This window comes from Dipodomys merriami, unplaced genomic scaffold (genome assembly GCF_024711535.1).
Source record: "Dipodomys merriami isolate MVZ:Mamm:240054 unplaced genomic scaffold, mDipMer1.0.p SCAF_427, whole genome shotgun sequence".
Classification (NCBI taxonomy): domain Eukaryota; kingdom Metazoa; phylum Chordata; class Mammalia; order Rodentia; family Heteromyidae; genus Dipodomys; species Dipodomys merriami.
The window spans coordinates 376,898-398,822 of NW_027205904.1; the positions used below are offsets into that span (position 1 = coordinate 376,898).

Consider the following 21,925-nt stretch of genomic DNA (forward strand, 5'->3'; position numbering starts at 1 on the left):
GTAAAGTCTTGAGTTCTGTTGTGGTATTGGTTGATTGATTGATTGATTGTCAGTCCTGGGATTTAAATTCAGGGCTGGTTACTGAGCTTCTTTTGCTCAAGGTTAGCACTCTACCACTTGAGAGCCACAGCACCACTTCCTGCTTTTTCCACTTATGGGGGACTGAAGAATGGACTGTTATGGGTTGTTGTTGTTTTTTGTTTGTTTGGTCAGTCCTGGGGCTTGAACTTAGGGCCTGGGCACTGTCCTTAGGCTTCTTCGACTCAAGGCTGGCACTCTACCCCTGGAGCCACAGCGCCACTTCCGGCTTTTTCCTCTGTGTGTGTGGTACCGAGGAATCGAACCCAGGGCCTCATGCATGCAAGGCAAGCGCTCTACCACTGAGCTACCTTCCCAGACCAAGGACCTTGTGTTCTGTTGGGACTCACAAGTTGATGAAGACCTTGCAGACTGATTAACCAGCAGCAGGAAGGCTGCTCGGAGCAGATGAGAGTCTTGAAACCAAGCACCTGGGAGCAGGAGGAGCTGGGAAATGCCAGAGGGGTTAGGACGGGTGAGAGGGGCAGGCAGGATGCAAGGGGAAAAGAGGCAAGCAGGGAAAAGGCCAGCTCCAATTGGTGCTCCAATCACTCCTGTCTCAAGGAAGTCCTTCCCCTTTGGGGGCCTTGGGTTTCCTGTCTGCATCACTAGATGACTGTCTTTTGCTTTTAGGGCTCTGCCAACAAGCAGAGTCATTCTCTCCGCCTCGAATCCCCCCCCCCCCCCCCCCCCGCGTCCCACACCTGCAGGTTGCTGGAGAAGAACACCAGACACTCTTTTCTGGTTAAGTTCCATCTGCCTAAGGAAGGCGGCGGCTCCCTCAGGACTGGCGATGGTGGCCCAACCCCACACAGCGCTACCCAGACAAGCTTCAGCCCCCTGGGTCTTGCGGGGCTGCCAAGCTACAATATCTGAGCTGGGTATTTTGAGAGTGGTGGCTCCCACGCCCGCCCCAGCAAAGGCTGGCTTTGTGCTTTCAGTCCTGGGGGAGGGGAGGAGAAAAGGGGTGAAGCAAGAGAGGCTAAAGATCCCGTTTCCATGACTCGGGCAACAGGGGTGGGGGGAAAGAACTATGGTCCCTGTGGCCCCTCCCCTACTTCAACCCCCTAGAAGAATCTGGGGGAGCCAAGCCCTTGCATTGCATAGTAGGAGGGTAAGGTGGTGGCTTGGGGGTATCTACTCCCAGCTAACTTCTGATTCCCTCTTTCAGAGCTTGGCCAGGGCTGCTGGCTTCCCCCCCCCCCCCCCCCGCTAGCTCCCCCATGCTCAAGAGCCCTGCTCTAAGGTCAGGCTTGGACGCTGTCCCCCATCGTTAGTGGTTCTCATGAACCCCCAGGATCCAGACTAACTTCTTGGGCCCCAACTCTTCTTCCTCCTTGATTCTGGTCTTCCCAGATTCTAAGGCCTCTTCTGGACCTATGAGGGTCTAAGGAATCATGCCCATCCTTCTAGGTGCAGTTCGATGCCATTATTCCTCAAGGGATGTTTTGCTTTCGCCACCGATTCCATCCCTTCCCACCCTCCCCTTCCTCCACCCTCGGCCTGGTTCAGCTTGGGGCTAGGAGACAGTGAAGGGGTGGCTGGGGGAAGGGATGGCCGCTCAGCCCTAGGTCCTGGGTGGCTGTGAGTGCCCTCTTCTCTGCGGAGGCAGGCCAATTAGCAGCTGGCAGTTTTGGCAGGTCACCTGGCCGCGGAGATCTGGAGAAGGAAGAGTGGCAATCCAACAGCCTAGAGGACACGAAGCGCCAGGAAGTGCCCGGAGCAGCGGCTTCCTGTGCCTGGAGCCTAGGGCTGATCCCGGGCCTAAGGTACCCAGTTTGGATTCAGCTATTTTATCCTTTGGTGACCTCCTCTCTCTAGGTCTCTGACTTCCTGTTACATGAGGATGCTGGCTTTAATTAGGACCCTTTAGTGAGGCTCCTCTCCGGTCCTCGTGCTCAGATCAGTGCCACACAATGGAGGACTTAGTAAAGAAGTCTTGAGTAAGGGACTGAGCTGTGGTGCCCAACGTTTCTTCTTTTTTTTCTTTGCTGGTGCTGGGGAGCAGCTCTTGTACATGCTTTATCCCTGAACTCCACCCCAGACTAACCACCCTGAGTAAAGCTTGGAACCTTCCCCTCTGAGCCCAGCAAAGGTGGCAGGCAGGGAGAGGGAGATGATCACACACGCGCACGGCGAATTGCCCATCCTCCCAACTCCAATCCGTTACCTGGATTCCTGCTGCCAGGGTGCCCTGCTGGTCTTCACTATTGCTCTGAGTCCTAGCATAGTCTTGGATCTCCCATCCCCCTCCCCCACCCCCACCGCCCCCCCTGGCACCCCAATGACTCTCTCAAAAGTCCATGAAAACAAAACATAGGATTCAGAAGCCTAGGAGACAGCTTCTGACCAGGCTGCTGTGAGTTTCCTCCTTAGTCCAAGGCTCACTGAGCTGACTCACAAACCTCCTGCTGGGGATCCTGCTCTGCCCGCCTTCCCAGATGGCTGCCATGTTGTCACCCGCCACTTGAGAATTCAGTTGCCTCCCCAAAGTGATCTCCAACACACAGCTCTGCAAGGCTTCCTCTCTCCCATCCCCCCTCCCTCCCCCCCTCCCTTGCCCCTGCTGCTTTTCAGGTCCTGCTTCTAATTGGAGTGACAGTTCCCCCCAGCACCTGCCTTTTCTGGAAGGTTCCCCTTGACCTGCAAGAGGATGAGCAGGGTCCCTCCTCCCAGCTTCACTCCCACTACGGCTGCCACAGCATTTGCGCCAACTCGGGACAGACATAGGGGTAGTGAGCTGTCTGGCCAGGGCTACATATCAACAAGTACAGAGGTCTGTCCGTTTCGCTGGGCCTCATCAACCTCAGAACAGCCCTTAGACTGCTCCCTCAGAGTGGTCTGAGAAGTATGGACTTGAGATTCCCTTCCCCTTTATGCCCCACCTAGCAGGACAATACCAATCTCACTTTCTCAGAACTGGAACACCAAGGCTCACTTTGATAACACCTCCCACAGACCTTCTCTCTAATTCTATGGAGAAAGGGCCAAGTCTGACCACCAAGGACTACCAGGGCCCACGCCACTTAGCCACGCAATGCTCTGTCTTCCTAAGCTTGGGAGAAGATGCTCAAGAATTTTTATGAAGAGCCAGGTGCTGGTGGCTCACGCCTGTCATCCTAGCTACTCAGGAGGCTGAGATCGGAGGAGCGAGGTTCAAAGCCAGCCCGGGCAGGAAAAGTCCATGGGACTCGTATCTCGAATAAACCACTTAGAAAACCAAAAGTGGCGCTGTGGCTCAAGTGGCAGAGTGCTAGACTTGAGCTGAAGAGCTGAGGCATAGTGTTTAAGTCCAGAGTTCAAACCCCGTGACCAACAAAAGAAAAAAAAAGAAAAAAAGAATAGAAAGGTATGAAGAACCTCCCTCAGAGCATTCCCAGAGATCACAAGATCCAGGAGAATGGGGTTTATGGAGAAGATTCAGGACTTCATTAGGAAGTGAAGCCAGGCAGGGGGAGATTGGGCTAGGCTGGTCGGGCACTCAAGGATCTGCATCAATTGCCATGGACAACTTTGAGCCAAGTTCCACGGCTTTCACACACAACCTACACCAGGGACCCCTTGGTCCCTTCAGTCAGTCCTGGGCGCTCCACGTGCTTAAAGCCTTCCTTGACAATTACTGAGACTGGTTCGATCCTGAAGTGCATTTAGGGGGTCTTTGCCCATTTCTCTGGGTTCGGCAGGCAGCTTTCAAGTTCAAGGAAGTCCCCTCTCCTCGCTGCAAGCAAACACCCCGTTCTTGGGAGTCAAGCCTCCTGCCCTGGACCAACTTTCCTAGGGGGTCCATCTCTGTCTACGGAAATGGGTCACCCAGTGCCCAGGAATCCTGCATACACGCCGTCTCACAGTGCTCAGCCTGGGGACCTCTAGTAGTTCATGTGGAAAAAAAGAAAAGAGAAAGAAAAACGAAAAAAGAAAGCATCTCGGTTTGCCAGGCTTCTAAGCTGAGGACGCTTGACCACAGACAGAGCCAGCGGCTGGCACGTAGATCACAAAGCCACGATCGGGCCATTCCTTCCAGAACCCCAAGGGACCTGACAAATGCATCTTTCTGAGCTTCTCACAGTGACCCCCCCACCCCCCACCCCCACCCCGGGTCCCTTTCTGTCCCAGGAGACCGATCCCGCCTCAGGCTCCCCCAGCACATCTGTAAGCAGGCAGGAAGGCAGCTGTGCCCAGAGCATGCGCTCTCTCTCGCTCTCTCTCTCTCTCTCTCTCTCTCTCTCTCTCTCTCTCTCTCTCTCTCTCTCTCTCTTTGAGACCCTGTGCACCCTCTCACCCCGGCCTCTGGCGAGGCAGGTTGAGTCTCGCCAAGTTCTTTTTTGTTTCCTCTCCTCCTGGCAGCCGGGACCCTGGGCCTCCTTCGTTCCTCCTGGAACAGAATGCTGACGGCTTGTGCTGTCATTCCATCCGAAGAACCTTCACAGCAGGCCCAGGTCCACAGGGGAAAATGAAAAGAGTGTGTGTGTGTGTGTGTGTGTGTGTGTGTGTGTGTGTGTGTGTGTGTGTGTGTGTGTGTGTGTGTGTGTGTGTGTGTGTGTGTGTGTGTGTGTGTGTGTATGTGTGTGTGTTACAGACATGCCTGGCTCCTCTCCCAACAAGGTAAAGGTCCACAGGGGAAAATGAAAAGAGTGTGTGTGTGTGTGTGTGTGTGTGTGTGTGTGTGTGTGTGTGTGTGTGTGTGTGTGTGTGTGTGTGTGTGTGTGTGTGTGTGTGTGTGTGTGTGTGTGTGTGTGTGTGTGTGTGTGTATGTGTGTGTGTTACAGACATGCCTGGCTCCTCTCCCAACAAGGTAAACTATCTCTTCCCTCCACCCCCGCTTCTTAAAGGCAGCCAGGGCTGTCAGAAGCACCTAGAGTCTCATTAGTAGCTTCCTTTCTCTGACCGAAGGGCAGTGGGGAAGGCGGGAGTGGGAGGCAGCTTCGTATTTAAATTGTTGTCTTCTGGGCTGAGAGACACAGGGTCCACCCATCCACCACAGGTTATGACCAGCAGACAGCTTCTCCCCCATCTCTCCTTCATCCTAAAGTCCCCCTAGGGCATAAGGTCAGGTGAAATATAGGAGCAAAAAGGGACCTGGCCCCCCCCATCCCATGGAAACAAGCTGGGAGGACTTCAGGCTGGGCCTTTGGCTGTGGAGCTCTCTCGTGGTCACACTCACCCAAAACTTGCCTCCCAGACATCTCTAGAAGACCCTTACTCTACCTACCACCCCCCCCCCGGCCCCTTTCCATAGCCCTGGCTTCCTGTCCCCTGCCCCCACCCCGGGGAAAATGGGAGCCCAGAGCACACAGCTGACGAACTCCCACGAGAGGGGGAGTAAGAAGGGAGGGCTTTCATCTAAGGGGTGACGTCAAAAAACCAGGCAACTTGTGAAGCTGTCAGGGGCCGGGGAAATTTGGACAAAGGTGTCTAAAAATAAATGCCTGAAGCCAGGAAAAGGCTTTGGTGAGCTGGAGCTGCTGCCTGCCACCACACCACATGCCATGCGCCGGGGTGCTGAGGTCTGGAACCCAGGGTGTCTCTTCACAGTGATTAGGCCTTGGGGGTGAGGCTGGCCAGCCTCCCCTTGACTGAGATGATGGGTGGGGGACCCCCACCCCCCGCCCTGAGGGGGACAGGCTGAGTGGGCACAGATGTCTCTGCTTGGCACGCAGGAAGCCCTGGGTTCGATTCCTCGGTACCACATACACAGAAAAAAAAAAAAAGAGCCGGAAATGGCGCTGTGGCTCACGTGGTAAGAGCGCTAGGCTTGAGCCAAAGAAGCTCAGGGACTGTGGCCAGGCCCTGAGTTCAAGTCCCAGGGCTGATGAAATAACTAAATAATAATAATTTTTAAAAAAAGCAGCTTCCTGGGCCAAATGCTGTCACCATCCATCCATGCTGATCCATCCCCCTCCCCCCTGCCATTCCTCCCCCGCCATTCCTCTCCCCCCAATATCCTTCAGCCCAGGCCTCTCTGAACTCTCTCTTTTACACACGGCACTACCATCAGCTGTCTCCACACCCCCACCCAGATGCCTCTTAAGGCAGCTCAACTGATACGGCCCACGGCGTCTGTCCCCCCACATACACCCCCAAACCAGGTCCTCCCTCAGTTCTTCACTGGGCACTCATCCTGTGGCTCAGGCCAGAGAGAGAGAGAGAGAGAGAGAGAGGCAGAGCCCTCTGTGATAGCCCTCTTCCCATTCTCCCCCAATAGTAGCCAACCTACCCCCAAAGCCCATCAGTTCCACCCCCAAAGGAGATCACAAATCTCCATACGGAGTCTGTGTCTTCATGGCCCCTGCCTGGCTCATACTGCTGCCTTTTACGCCGTGATTCACGACAGCCTCCCGAGAATAGCGGCCTGTCCCTCCAGCCACGATCCAGCCCACCCTGCTCAGGCACGGGGAAGTCTGCCTTGTATAGTCTGTAAAGTGACTTCACGTTGATTGGCTGGGGGCAGGGGGAGAGGAGGTGGAGACTGAACCTAGAAGCTCTAGGCACCTGCTCTATCACTGATCTACACTTCCAGACCCCCTGTGGTTGTTGTTTCTGTTTTTGAGCCAGGGTCTCTCACTATAGAGCCAAGGCTGACCTCAAACTTGTGATGCTTTCGTCATTGCTGGGATCAACGCGTCTCACGCTGTTACTCACCCCCCCCTCCCCTCAAATCAGTGCATTTCCATCAAACCTGTGCTCCTCATCCTTATTTGCCTGGAACATTCTTTCCTCTGACCTTGAGATGACTTCCTCCCTGAGGCTGCTATCCTACTGCTATTCAAGTGGGTCCCCTGACTTTAGTACTCTGTTCATTCCTGGCACATATGCCATTCTTAATCTGACATTGATTACTCATCTTTAGTGCACAACTATTTATATCATGCTGCAGAGTACCTAGCACCCAAACTTATTATGAAGTATTTAGAGGAGGGTGGGGGGAATGTACCTAACAGCAAGTTTTTGGTTTTTGTGTGTGACTATTTATGTGTGTGCCAGTCCTGGGGCTTGAACTCAGGGCTTGGGCATTGTCCCTGAGCTTTTTTTTTTTTTTTTGGTCAGTCGTGGGGCTTGAACTCGAGGGGCCTGGGCACAGTCTCTCAGCTCTACCACTTGAGGTCAGGGCTCTACCACTTGAGCCACAGCACCACTTCCGATTTTCTGGTGATTAATTGGAGATGAGAGTCTCATGAACTTTCCTGCCTGGACTGGCTTTGAACCATGATCCTCCGATCTCAGCCTCCTGAGTAGCTAGGATGACAGGCCTGAGCCATCATTGCCTGGCTGTGAGACTCTTTATCTTCAGTCAACCTCCAGAAAGCTAGAAGTAGGGGTGTGGCTCAAGTGGTAGAGTGCTAGCCTTAAGTGAAAAAGCTAATGGATAGTATCCAGGCTCTGAGTTCAAGGCCCAGTACTGGCACAAAGTAAGTAAATAAATAGACAGATTGATAAACAATAAAATAATAAAAGAGATGCTAGCAGAAATGCATGATGGTGGCTCACTCCAGTATTACTAACTAATCAAGAGGCCTGAGATCTGGGGACTGAGGTTCCAAACCAATCCAGGCAGACAAACCAAGAGACATTGATCTCTTGATTAACCAGCAAAAAGCCCTTAGTGAAGGCTTGATTCCAGTAGTAGAGCAACAATATGAGCATAAAAAGCTAAGCAAGAGGGCTGGGAATGTGTCTTGGTGGTAGAATGCTTGCCTAACATGCATGAAGCCCTCAGTACCACATACACAGATAAAGCAGGAAGTGGCGCTGAGGCTCATGTGGTAGAGGGCTAGCCTTGAGCACAGAGAGGCTCAGGGACAGTGCTCAGGCCCTGAGGTCAAGCCCAGGACTGGCCAAAACAAAAACAAAAAGAAAAAAAGACCTAAGTAAGAGTGTGAGGCCCTGAATTTAAGGGGGTGGGGCCCAACAATCTTTGCCCATCTTTCTAGTTTCCTTGGCACCTGCTCCAGGGGCCCCTGGTCTCCCCAAACCACTTCCACCCTCCACAGGTCAGACTTACGACACCTTACCTTGATGTAGGTGTCTAAGGCAGGATGAACTTGGCGGGCAGCCAGCCAGATGGACAGCGTGGTGGTATAAGGGAAGGTGGCTGTCACGACATGGCTGGGTGCGGGGAAAGAGAATATCTTGAAGCCATATTTCTGGTAGAGCTGGATGAGCTCAGGAGAGGGTGACTCCTCCCCTTCGCTCAGGATGCTGCCCACCGCGCAGCGGCACTTCCCAGGGGGAACCTGTGGAGTCAGAGCAAGAGTTTCAAAGTTGGGCGGAGGAGGGGAGCCCTTGGGGTCCCCCCCTCCATGTCTGCGCTGGCTCAGGCCTGAGAGCTACTTCTGACAGGACACACAGGTACCAGGATGGAGCCAGACATTTTTTTCCTGCTAAAATAAATGTGGCCCTCCTCTGTTCATCTTGGGGAGGACTCTCATTGGTCCCTCAGTTTAATAAATATGCCACGTTGACATCCAGGAGTCAAGAGTGAAGAGACCAGCCAGGTGCTGGTGGCTCACGCCTGTCATCCTAGCTACTCAGGAGGCTGAGATCGGAGGATCATGGTTCAAAGCCAGCCGGGGCCAGAAAAGTCCGTGAGACTCTTATATTGAATAAACCACTCAGAAAATTGGAAGTGGCACTGTGGCTCAAGTGGTAGAGTGCTTGCCTTGGGGGCTGAAGAGCTGAGGGACAGCGTCCAGGCCCAGAGTTCAAGGCCCACAACTGACAAAAACAAAAACAAAAACAACAGTGGGCCCAGGAGAGTGAATGATCTCTGAACTGTCACCAATTGCAAGGCCTATCAACAACAACATTAAGGGGAACTGCCATTTCTGGATGGGACCTTCTGTCAGCCCCCAACTTCCGGGAGCCCAGACAGGACTGTAGTCCCGCTGATCCAGAGGTATGGATCCCGCACAGCCCCATAGCTCATTTCCCTCATCTCCTGAGGAGTAAGCCTCACTGGTGGAGAAATGGTGGGTGAGAAAGGGGAGCAGGGCAGGACATGCAGATATTAGGGACTGAGAGGGCCTAAGAGAGGAAGTCTGGAGGCCTTGTGATAGTGGTTGGCTCTACCTGTTTTAGGCAGCCCCCGTTTGCTTCACCTTCTTCTTCCTGCTTCTCCCGTTGACTTTTCTGCTACCTAAGTCTGTACTGACCCATGCTGGACACATAGGAAGCAAGTGTTCCTGTATTCAGGAATAGTCACAGGAACTCTCCCCACACAGATTCTGCACTCTGGGCCTGGGCGCTGTCCCTCAGCTCTTTAGCTCAAGGCGAGTGCTCTACCACTTGAGCCATAGAGCCACTTCCGGTTTTCTGGTGGTTTATTGGAGATAAGAGTCTCATGGACTTTCCTGCCCCAGCTGGCTTTGAACCGTGATCATCAGATCTCAGTCTGCTGAGTCGCTAGGATGACAGTGTAGATTTTGTACTCTTAATGTGCTTGATCTGAAGGCTCAAGCTTTTTTCCCCCTACCCAGGGCCTACCGACTCCTAAATGTAATAAATAGTCAACTACCTCTATATCCACTTATTCTCTCAGTACTGTGAGGTCATTTGCTGTCTGCCTGTCTTTTTTATTTTGATTTTTTGGCTTTGTTTTGTGCTGATCATGGGGGCTCGAACTCAGGGCCTGGGTGCTACCCTTGTTCAAGGTTAGTGCTCTACTACTTTGAGCCACAGCACCACTTGTGGTCTTTTTTTTTTTTTTTGTCGGTCGTGGGGCTTGAACTCTGGGCCTGGGCGCTGTCCCTCAGCTGAGCCACCTTCCCAGCCCCCACCTACTACTTTGATCCACCACTTTTGGTCCTTTTTTGGGGGGAGGGTCGGTCATGGGGCTTGAACTCTGGGCCTGGGCGCTGTCCCTCAGCTCTTCAGCTCAAGGTGAGCACTCTACCACGTGAGCCACAGCGCCATTTCCGGCTTTTTCTGCTTATGTGGTGCTGAGGAATCGAACCCAGGGCTTCATGCATGCAAGGCAAGCGCTCTACCACTGAGCCACCTTCCCAGCCCCACTTCTGGTCTTTTGAGTGGTTAATTAGAGATAAGAGTCTCATCTGCCCCAGCTGGCTTTGAACCATGATCTTCAGCTCTCAGCTTCCTGAGCAGCTAGGATCACAGGCGTGAGCCCTTTCTTAGCGCTGTCAGCAATCCCCTGGGGGTGTTCTTAGGCAACACTTCTCTCCCCTGCCCACTCTCTTACCCACATCAGATCAACTCGCAGCAGTCACCTCTCCTGGCCTAAAGCCCTTCCCACTCCACCCAGACAGCACACAGGAGATTGCTGCAGTACTACCTCTTATCTCTAGATGGCGCCTCTGCACTATTTATAGAGACTTTGGAATGGCCAGCTGGACAGAGCTAAAAGTCAGTCTTCAAATCTCTGATCCTAGCAACCTAGGCTGGATAAAAACTTTTTTTTTTTTTAAATTCTAATATAGGGGGGCTGGGAAGGTGGCTCAGTGGTAGAGGGCTTGCCTAGCGTACATGAAGCCCTGGGTTTGATTCCTCAGTACCACAATATACAGAAAAAGCCAGAAGTGGTGCTGTGGCTCAAGTGGTAGATCGCTAGCCTTGAGCAAAAGAAGCTCAGGGACAGTGCCCAGGCCCTGAGTTCAAGCCCCAGGACTGGCAAAAAAAAAACAAAAAAAAACTAATATAGGTTAAAGGGTGAAATGGTTAGGTTACTTGATCTCTCTTCTTCACTGCCAGTTTGTCGGGGTTGGAATCCCAGGGTCTTCCCAGCTCAGAAGCTTCTTTATAAGTCCCCCCTACCCTATCCCACCTCCCAGGCACTGGAACACTTGATCTTCTCAATAACTCCCAGTTTAGCTCCTGAGTCCACTTGATATGGGCTGGATCTGTCTCTGTTCACCTCACACCCAGCAGCCCTAGCTAGCCCAGCAGAGGCGGGAGCCCGGCCCAGCATGCATTTACGTGCTGCATTTACGTGGCAGAAGGAGGGGCAGAATCTAGGCTCTGGCCACCACACCCCTTGAAAACACACCCACATGGAACTATTTGCAGCCAAACATGCCACGTCCTTGGCAGCCAAACTGCCTGTCTTTGCATAAGCTACTTCCTCTGCCTGACACGTCCCTTTTCATCCCTTTGGCCTGGGAAATTCCTGGTCCCTTTGTAAGGTTCAGTTCAATTCTCCCTCCTCAGAGCCCTGTATTGTTCCCCACTAAGCTGGCCCTCCTCTCCAACCCCAAATGCCTGTCCTTTCCCCCTCCCCTCCCCCCCACCACCCAGCAGGTCCTGTGCTTAATACACTAAGACCTCCCCAGCCCTCCCTCTCTCTCTTGGCCTTAAGGCAAAAAGGTCCAGGATATTTCCCACACACAAAAGTTCTTCAAGCGTGCTTAGCGATGGTTTATGCACGCGTGCGTGCGTGCACACATATACACACACACACACAGGCCCTCTAGCAAACTCAAACATCCTCTTCTTCCAACTGGAGAAAGGGAAGAGCTCCAACCAGTGGACAGAAGTAGCTAAGAAGGCATAGGGCTTCCAGGATTCTGAAATATCTGGAATACAGGAGTATCTTTCTGCCTGAGTGACTCCCCGGTCCTATAAGTCAGGACACAGTGGCCAAAGGGAAGCCCAGAAGGCCCCCCAGCAAGCCCACCCTCTGCTAAGCAGAGACATGTCAAGCTAGCCATGGGAAACAGAATGGACCAGGCACTGCAAGGAAACAGCCATTAAGATAATCCAGGGAGCCGGGCAGCTGGTGGCTCCCGCCTATAATCCTAGCTTACTCAGGAGGCTGAGATCTGAGGATCACGGTTCAAGGCCAGCCCGGGGAAGGAATGTCCATGAGACTCTTACCTCCAATGAACCACCAAAAAAATCAGAAGTGGCACTATGGCTCAAGTGGTAGAGCTGAAGAGCTCAAGGACAGTGCCCAGGCCCAGAGTTCAAGCCCCATGACCGACTGCCCCCCTCAAAAAAAAAAAAAATCCAGGGAGTGATCCAGTAGCCAGGAAAATGTTTCCTGCTCTCAAAGGAATGCTGGGGCCAAACCACAGAAGAATGATCTACTGGGTTGTGAAGGGGCCAGCAGGTATGTGTGTAGGAGTGTCCATCCATCTTGATCTGCGGGAGCTGCCATCTGCCTGCTCCTTTCCCCCTCGGTAGCAGACATTTCTGGGAACTCAAGTGAGAGGTTTTGCCAGACAGACCTTTTACAACCTCCGCTAGGCAGAGAAGGGACTGTCCCGAGTGGCCTGGGCCCAGGTGGCAGTGCTCAGCCTGACCCTTCGGCATAGACAGATGTTAGGCTCTACCCTTTTCTTCGTTGTTAACCATCGATTGAGGACCAGGTGTTGGGGTGAATGCCTCCTCTAGATCATTTATGTGAACCCTTGGCTGTCTGTATTTATAAGGCCGGGTATTTTGCGCTCGCTATTCTGCAGAGAATGATAGAAGCTCAGAAGAGTTATGGAGTAGGCCCAAGGTCACACAGCAACTCATGATGGGAGAAAAATCAGAACCCAGCAACTGCCTGCTCTCCGGCCATGTGACCCGCTAAGGTAAGCTAGCATCCAAGCCAACCTTGGATACCTAAGACCCATCCCATCTCTGGGAGAGCTGTATTGTGGGCTCCCTAGAAGCAGTGGCCAGACCGGGGGTTGAGTATCCTTACCTCATTTTCCCCTGCTCACCTCCAGCAGGAAGCCCAGGTTACCCTGGCCTTTCCTATCCTGGAAGTAGAGATCATATGCTGAGCCCCAGTGCTTCTGATGTCACTCAGTGTCATCTCCCAGCCATGTGACCAAAAAAAACAAAACAAAAACCCAACCCTCAGACAATGTCTACTCATCCCTCAGCCAACCCACAACAACCCAGGTCACCTGCCTCTCACCCAGGCCCAGCCCAGTATCTTCAAGGGCCTCGTCTTCCCTCCTCCACCAGCCATCCAGTTAGCTTCCTAAAATGAAGATGCCAACACACCCATCGTTGCCACCTGCTGTAACTCCCTCCTGCCTAGCTCAGAGAGAACCTATCTACCTCCTTCTCTATTCGCCAAGCCCTTCGTCCCGTGTCCCTAGGCTTCTGTTCTTACAGCGTTCTGAGCCAAATAGCTCTTCAGGGCTGAGCCAAATTCTGCTCAAGTGAGAAGAGTCAGCTGAAATCTAACTCTTCTCTAAGCCTGAGACCCTCTTTCTCAGCTCCAACTCCTGGAGAGAGTGGGGCCTAGTGTTTTGTGTGAAAATCATTGTGTGGGAGGCTTGTATGCCAATCCACAGTTTTTCTGAGGGCAGGGCAGGAATACAGGTCTACAGCAGGACCGACAATGGAATCAGGATCTAGAGAGGGAGTCAGCCTTCAGTTGAAACAGGGCTCCAATGAGGGGCCTGGAGAGCTCTGGTTGGCAGACAGTGGGGAGGTTCCAGGCCTCATCCACTTGAGTTTCCCAGGCAAGGAAATCAGGGCTGGTAATTCCAAATATCTGGTTGATGACACTCGGAAATGAAGGCTGGAAGATTCTGGGCAGAAGCCAGGTGCCAGTGGCTCATGCCTGTCATCCTAGCCTACTCAGGAGGCTGAGATCTGAGGATTGCAGGTCAAAGCCAGCCCAGGCAGGAAAGTCCCTGAGAGACTCATCTCTAGTGAACCACCAGAAAACCGGAAGTGGTGCTGTGGCTCAAGTCGTAGAGTGCTAGCCTTGAGCTGAAGAGCTGAAGGACAGTGCCCAGGCCCAGAGTTCAAGCCCATCAAAAAAAAAAAAAAAAAAAGTTCCTTAAGATCCTTGGTGGAAGCCAGGCGCTGGTGGCTCACGCCTGTAATCTTAGCTACTCAGGAGGCTGAGATCTGAGGATCACGGTTCAAAGCCAGCCCGGGCAGGAGAGACCGTGAGACTCCTATCTCCAATAAACCACCAGAAAACCGGAAGTGGCGCTGTAGCTCAAGTGGTAGAGCGCTCGCCTTGAGCTGAAGAGCTGAGGGACAGCGCCCAGGCCCAGAGTTCAAGCCCCACAGCCGACCAAAAAAAAAGAAGATCCTTGGTGGAGCTGCTGGCCCATACAGCTGTGGGCAGCACCACCCCACTGCATGGCAAGAGTCTACATTGGCAAGCCCTGACTCACTAGAGGCTATAAGTACAGGCATACACCCACAGGGTGCTGGTGTTGCTGGATTAGTCTTGGACCTTAGCATCCTGGACATTCTAAGCAGCTCATTTGGCTCCACTTGGCCCTGTCCCAACCAGGCAACTCCACGTTTAAGGCAATCTCCTGCCATTGGGGCAGGTGGCTCCAGAATGGCCACAGAGGTGTGATTCCCAAGGCTCCAAGCCAGGGGAACTGTCTTCTCCAGCCTTTAAGGGCCTACACTCTCAGCAAGAGAGCTGAGGAAAGGAAAGAGGAGCAGCAAGATGGAACCCTTCACGGGGTGCCAGTGGCTCATGTCTATAATCCTAGCTACTCAGGAGGCTGAAGATCTGAGGATCACGGTTCAAAGCCAGCCACAGGGCAGGAAAGTCCCTGAGACTCTTATCTCCAATTAACCAGCAGAGGTGGCATTGTGGCTTAAGTGATAGAGCGCTCACCTTGAGCTGAAGAGCTCAAGGACAGAGCCCAGGCCCAGAGTTCAAGCCCCACAACCCACCAAAAACAAAAAAAGATATAACCCTACAGGCAGTGTACCTTGGACCCATACCTGTAATCCTAGCTACTCAGGAGTCTGAGATGTGAGAGTTTAGTTTTGAGGCCAACCCAGGTAGGAAAGTCTGTGAGACTCCTATCTCCAATAAACTACTCAGAAGAAGCTGTAAGTTCTGCTGTGGCTCAAGTGGTAGAGTGCTGGTCTTGAGCAAACAGAAGCTCAGAGACAGTGCCTGGGCCCTGAGTTCAAGCCCCAGGACTGGGGGGGCGGAGGGGGGCAGTGTATCCCTAGATTGGGCAGAATCTGATTGGCCTGGCTTGTTGAGCATGGCCCCAAATGGGGATGAATAAGACAGGGACATCAAGAGGAGACCAAGGTCCAGGCAGAAGGGAAAGACTCACAGTGCTCTGGCCCATGACACTCAAACATCCATGAGCAAGGGTAACCAAATGTAGGGGCAAGTAGAAAGCTAAGCTAAGCTAAGCTACTGGGTACCTAAAGCAGTCATGGAGCTGGTAATCTGAACTAAAGTTCAAAGTGGCTTTAAGCTCCGAGAGGAAGTGGTCTGGAGAACCAGGACCAAGATTTTCCCACCCTTTTCCTTTGAAACTCAAGTTCTCTTCGTCCACACCAAGCCCAGGCCCAGCCTCCACACGAGGAGGGTCCTTACCGTGTGGGGATTGTCGTAGTACACAGCAATGGAGCGGAGCTTGGGGGAGATGCTGCAGCTCTCGGTGAAAAGCTGCCCTGTGTCACTATAGGGTCCCACGTGGAACTTGTAGGCCATGGTGATGTTGCGGATGGGGGGCGAGCCCGCACTCACGGACACCTCGGCCAGCAGCCCTGAGTACCCGACGAAGGCCAGCAGCGTCATCAGAAGTAGCAGAGTCAGGCCCCCGATCAGGCCCAGTAGTAATAGGTCTGACATGACTCTTGGGCCCCTCCCACAGCACCCCAAGGCAGCTGCAAGAGAGAGAGAGAGAGAGAGAAAGAGAGAGAGAGAGGAGGCTGGTAGCCTGCTCTGATGTTCCCTGCCTTCCTGCCGGCCAGTTTGTGGTCCAACCTGAACCTTCCCTGGGTGCTCCAACCCACAGGGGGAGGGGCTAAGAAGTGTTTACACACACAGAATGACCTAGAAGGGAGCTACAAAGGATGACTGAAGCCACAAGCTTCTTTATTTCTTAATCACAGTCGTTGTCCTCGTCGAAGCTCTTGGAGTACCTCTGAGAGGCAGCTGGCAGCTCTGGTCACACCTGGGGAAACTGAGTCATCGAGGGGGGCAATGAGTCAGCTAGGGACATCTGGCCCTGATGAGTCTCTTCCCAAGAGAGGGAGCTGCCAACAGCCTGCCTTGTCCCTACATTGCCTCTTCTTTCTTACCGCTGAGCCGAACTGCCAGCCCAGCCTTCCCAACCTCATGCTCTGTTGTCAGCAGGAGACAGACAAAGTGTCAGGTCTACACATTTATTAACAAGTAGGAAAACCGAGAGAAACAAAACCTCAGAGAGAAAAGATGCAACAGGGAAAGGCTTATTATCTGAAGCTTTCCTTTTCTGGGTACATTTGGCCTGCAAGGGACCTTGCTTTCCCACAGCTCACCCATCCAGAACCAAAAAGAGAGAATAGAGCAATACAGCCTGAGCAGTCAGAACAAAGTCCAGCCAAAGTGTCTCAGACAGGACCTGCCAATGCTAACAAGCTTCATTCCGCTTTCCCAGTTCAAAGAAGGTAAGAGACAAGCCTGGTGGCCCTGGCTTGTTGTGGGTTCACGCTTGTCATTCTAGCTGTTCAGAAGGCTGAGATCTGAAGATCGTGGTTCAAAGCCAACCCAGGCAGACAAACTCCAGACACTTTTCTCCAATTAACAAGCAAAACCGCAGAGGGGGATCTGTGGCTCAAGTTGTTGAGTGCTAGCCTTGAACAAAAAAGCTAAAGGACGGCCCCAAGCCGTCCCAGGACTGGCATAGAAAAAAAAATGGGGGGCTGGGAAGGTGGCTCAGTGGTAGAGCGCTTGCCTTGCATACATGAGGCCCTGGGTTCGATTCCTCAGCACCACATAAGCAAAAAGAAAAAAGCCAGAAGTGGCGCTGTGGCTCAAGTGGTAGAGCACTAGCCTTGAGCTGAAGAGCTGAGGGACAGCGCCCAGGCCCAGAGTTCAAGCCCCACAACCAGACCCCCCCCAAAAAAAAAGAAAAAAAAAAGAAAAAGAAAAAAGCCGGAAATGGCGCTGTGGCTCAAGTGGTAGAGTGCTAGCCTTGAGCTGAAGAGCTGAGGGACAGCGCCCAGGCCCAGAGTTCAAGCCCCATGACGAGACCAAAAAAAAAAAAAAAAAAAAAATGGTAAGAAACAGTTTGAGACTAGGCACCACTATGGCCTGTAATCCCAGCTACTCAGGGGTAGCAAAGAAAGCCAGGTGCTGATGGTTCACACCTATAATACTAACTAGCTTCTCTGGAGGCTGAGATCTGAGGATCGTGGTTCAAAGCCAGCCCAGGCAGGCAAGTCCCATGAGACCTTTATCTCCAATGAACCACCAAAAAGCCAGAACTGGAACTGTGGCTCAAATGATAGAGCCCTACGCTTGAGCAAAAAAGCTCAGGAACACAGCACTCAGGCTTTGAGTTCAAGTCTCAGGACTGACATGTGCGCGCCCGCACACGCACATACACATACACAACAACACACACACACACACATACACACACACACACACACACGAGAGAGAGAGAGAGAGAGAGAGAGAGAGAGAGAGAGAGAGAGAGAGAGAGAGAGAGAGAGAGAGAGAGAGAGAGAGAGAGAGACGGGGGAGGGGGGGGAGGAGGATAAAAGGATATTGGTTCCAGGCCAGCTCAGGCAGAAAGTTGTAAGCCCATCTTAATCAATAAGCTATGTCTGTGGTCCCAGCTGTTCAGGAGGCTATAGGTGGGAGAATTTTGGTCTGAAAATGCCCTGGACAAACAAAAACACAAAACCAAACACCCCTCCACCCCTGGGCAAAACCCCTGAAAAATAACTAAAGCAAAACAAACTGGTAGAGAGCCTGCCTAGCAAGCATGAGGTCTTAATCTCCAATTAACCACTAGAAAACCAGAAGTGGCGCTGTGGCTCAAGTGGTAGAGCGCTCCTCTTGAGCTGAAGGGCTGAGGGACAGTGCCCAGACCCAGAGTTCAAACCCCATGACTGGTCAAAAAATAGAAAAAAAAAAAAAAAGTCAAGGAAAAGCTATTCAGAAACAGTCACAGTGTCAACCATTCTATTTTAGGCAGAACTTCTAGGCATCCAGACAGCTTAGAGCTAGAAACCTCAGAAAAGTACAGAACTTACTAGGGGAATAGTCCTACTCCAATTATTTAAAAATTAGTATTAAAGTTTAGTATTTAAAAAAATTTAGTATTAAAAACTAAACAGACTTTGGGCTGGGAAGGCAGCTCAGTGGTAGAGTGCTTGCCATGCATGCATGAGGCCCTGGGTTCCATTCCTCAGTACCACAAAAGCAGAAAAACCAGAAGTGGCGCTGTAGCTCAAATGGTAGAGCACTATTCTTGAGCTGAAGAGCTGAGGGACAGTGCCCAGCCTGAGTTCAGGCCCCATGACCAACAACAACAACAAAAATTAACAGACGTGTGTGTGTGTGTGTGTGTGTGTGTGTGTGAGAGAGAGAGAGAGAGAGAGAGAGAGAGAGAGAGAGAGAGAGAGAGAGAGAGTATTGGGGCCTGAACTTGGGGCCTTACACTCTTGCTTAGCTTTTTCAAATTCAAGGCCAGCATTCTAGCACTTAAATCATACCTCCACTTCAGGGCCTGGACACTGTCCCTGAGCTCTTTTGCTGAAGGTTAGTGCTCTACCACTTTGAGCCATAGCCCCATTTCTGGTTTCCTGGTGGTTCACTGGAGGTCAAGAATCTCACAGCCTCCAGGTTGGCTTTGAACTGTGATTCTCAGATCTCAGTTTCCTGAGTAGCGAGGATGACAGGCATGAGCCACCAGCACCCAGCCACTTCTGGCATTTTGTTACTTAACTGGCAATGGGAATCTTGTAGGCTTTTCTACATGTGTTGGCTTTGAACTGTGAGCCTCAGATCTCAGCTTCCTTAAGTAAGCTAGGATTACAGGCTTGAGCCTTTTAGCCAGTATACCAGGCTAAAAGTGAATAGACTTTAATCTGAAAAGGTAGTGCTTCAGCCCTATGGAAAACTTTTTTTTTTTTTTTTTTTGGGTCCAGTCGTGGGGCCTGAACTCTGGGCCTGGGCACTGTCCCTCAGCTCTTCAGCTCAAGGCTAGCGCTCTACCACTTGAGCCACAGCGCCACTTCCGGCTTTTTTCTTTTTGCTTATGTGGTACTGAGGAATCGAACCCAGGGCCTCGAGCATGCAAGGCAAGCGCTCTACCACTGAGCCACCTTCCCAGCCCCCTATGGAAAACTTTTATGGAATTATTTGTTACCCGTGGGTCCAGGCCAAGTTGAAGCTGCTTTGTAAAGAGGCCAAGGAAATTTCTAAACTCTGGTGACATGACATTGAGGTGCTTCCCACAGGTCTTCTGACCCACCCGTGCTCCTGGTCTGTGGGTTTCATTGTCTTCTCCTACTCTGTGCTCCACCTATGTTCATTCCTCTGTCCTTTGATCATAACAAAATCTTCACTGAGTACTTATATGCCAGGAACTATCAACAAGTGTTAATACACAGCTACTTCATTAATCCCCCAAACAATCCAACAAGAGAGGTATGCATGCATCAGGCTGGAGGTAAAGACACCTGTCAGAGTCAGCCACCTGGACTATAATAGAGCCAAGTAGCTGGGCACTGGCGGCTTAAGCCTGTCATCCCTCAGGAGGCTGAGATGGGAGGATCTTGGTTGGAGGCCAGCCCAGACAGGAAAGTCTGTGAGACTTTTAACTCCAATTAAACCATCACACACTCTCTCTCTCTCTCTCTCTCTCTCTCTCTCTCTCTCTCTCTCTCTCTCACACACACACACACACACACACACACACACAGAATCCAGAAGTGGAGCTATGACTCAAGTGGTAGAGAGAAAATGCTTGCAAGAAAAAGCTAAGGGACAGATCCAGGCTCCTGAGTTCAAACCACAAGCAAGCAAGCAAGCGAGCAAGCAAAGGAGCAACTGTCTGGTTCCAGCCCATTTCCACTTTCTAGCTGGGTGATTGGTTTCCAGAGAAGGCCCAAGGATTCAATCCACGTTGGCTCTTACTGCCCCTAAGGCTGGAAACTTAGCAACGGAAACCACCACCGCCCATGACAAACCCTCACACTCATACCTCTGCTTCCAGCGACACACTTCCTGTTGCAAGAGAATTCATTCAGTTCCAGAAAAGTTGGAGAGGGGAGGAAGAGAGAGAAATACAAATTTCCCTCCTAACTCCAAAGATGGAAAAGGTGTGTGTGTGGGGGGGGGAGAGACAGAGAGAGAAGAGGAGGAGGGGAGGGAGGGAAAGGGAAGGAGGGAGACTCTCACCTGAAGAGGCAGGCTATACTTTCAGCCACTCATGGCAGGGGTGTCGGAGTGGAGTGGAGCGGGGCAGATCCTCCAGGGGCTGTGGACAGAACACAACAGTCACTCCAGCTCAGCCAATCAGTGGGCCAGGTCCACAGAAAGCTCCCACTGTGTGTGTGTGTGTGTGTGTGTGTCTACAAATACCCCCCCTCCATCCCACCTACCTTCAGATCCCCCAAGCGAACCCCACCATACCACACGGAGTGCCTCAAATCCCCCCATCAGGCTTTGCTCTCTCTCTCTCTCTCTCTAGCCTCAGTTTCCCCTCAGATCAGAGAACCCCAGGGCGGGCCACAGCACATTCCCCCTCCCCCCTCCCTGTCTGTCTGTCTGGTCTGTCTGTCTGCTTCCTGAAGCGGCCTCACGTGCTCAAGTGGCCTCGCCTTGGAGGAGGGCCGGGTCCTTAAAGGGGCCCCGCGCGGGCAAAACTTGGGCGGTGTAGTAACGGGGTGCGGGGAGGACGCAGCAGGGAAACTGAGGCCCGTGAGGAGGAGGAGGACGCAGCCTCTCCGGGCCTCCAGGGGCCGGGGGGGGGGGTCCCCCGGGTTGGAGGATGAGGAGGGAGGGGGGGAATGGTGATGATGAGTGTGTGTGTGGGGGGAAAGAGGCCGGTCACGGGGAGAAAGGGGGGGGAGTGACTCCTGCCTCAGTTTCCCTCCCCGCCCCTCACAGTTTTCACGGAGCGGGTGAGAGGCCGGAGGAGGCCCCACAGCCGGAACATTCGAGGCCCTTTAGACCCCAGCTGGAGGGGGGGGGGCGATGCAGAGGGGGTGTGCGAGGGGGGGCCGGGAGGGAGGACGCGGGATGAAGAAGGGGAGGGGGACCCCCCTCTGCCCCCCCACCCCCTCTGCCCTCCTCAGCTGACGGAGGCCGCCGCGCCTCCGCCCCCCTCCTCCCTCCCTCCCTCCCCACCCCCTCACCTTCCGGGCAGCTGGGGCCCCGTGGACGCGCCGCGACCCGCGGTGGCCAAGCCGGCGCGCGCGCGCGCCCGACGCTCACGCTGTGGCTCCGCCCCCTCTCGCGGCGGGGGACGTGGCCGTGCGCGCGCGCGTGCGCACCGTGTGTGTGGTAGCGGTGGAGGGGGGCGTGCCAGGGGAAGATCCCGCAGGCAGAGGCTCGCCACGCCCACCACGCCGCGTCTCCATGGCAACGCGCGCCAGGCCGATTCCCTCCTCCTCCTCCTCCGCCCCCCCCCTCCCCTCATGGACTTACCTGGACTGAGGCTGGAAGGTGATCAGGACACACACACACCCTCCCGTGCCCAGTGAGGGAGGTGTGGCACCAGTAATGCCAGCTTCCCCAGGCCCCCCCACCCCACCCCTGAGGCTCTCACCGACAGGACTGGGATCCCCAGGGTCTGGGATCAGGAAAACAAATCACTTCGTTGTTTGGTCAGTCCTGGGTCTTGAACTCAGGGCCTGGGCGCTGTCCCTCAGCTCTTCAGCTCCAGGCGAGCGCTCTACCACTTGAGCCACACTTCTGGCTTTTTCTGCTTATGGGGTGCATGAGGAATCGAACCCAGGGCCTCATGCATGCAAAGCAAGCACTCTATCACTGAGCCACCTGCCCAGCCCCACCCACTCTCTCTGCCCTGACTGACTGCATTAAACCTGGTAGGTTGCAAGACCTGTATAGGACAGGTGCGAATCTTCCATCTCTGAGGACTTACAACCCACACAAGCACTTTGCTAGAGCTGTCAAGATGAGAAACTGCCAGAATGGGCAGCT

At 53.1% G+C, this 21,925-nt stretch overlaps 1 protein-coding gene across 5 annotated transcripts in view; it reads right to left on the reverse strand.

The window, feature by feature from the left end:
- The window catches only part of LOC138807672 (testis-expressed protein 264 homolog), a 33,467-nt gene extending 12,256 nt beyond the window's left edge, over positions 1-21,211 (reverse strand). The window contains exons 1-4 of one of the 5 annotated variants that reach the window (XM_069993440.1): positions 21,118-21,211; positions 20,159-20,237; positions 15,353-15,645; positions 8,088-8,309 (exon numbers count right to left, since the gene is read on the reverse strand). In XM_069993440.1, coding sequence (XP_069849541.1) covers positions 8,088-8,309; positions 15,353-15,610 — 480 coding nt within the window. In that variant the 5' untranslated portion in view covers positions 15,611-15,645; positions 20,159-20,237; positions 21,118-21,211. Of the gene's footprint in view, positions 1-8,087; positions 8,310-15,352; positions 15,646-20,158; positions 20,238-20,361; positions 20,514-20,562; positions 20,746-21,117 lie in introns of those variants that run through there. The other 4 variants (XM_069993442.1, XM_069993441.1, XM_069993439.1 and 1 more) reach the window with 4 other exon arrangements.
- Between the last annotated feature and the right edge of the window lie 714 nt (positions 21,212-21,925).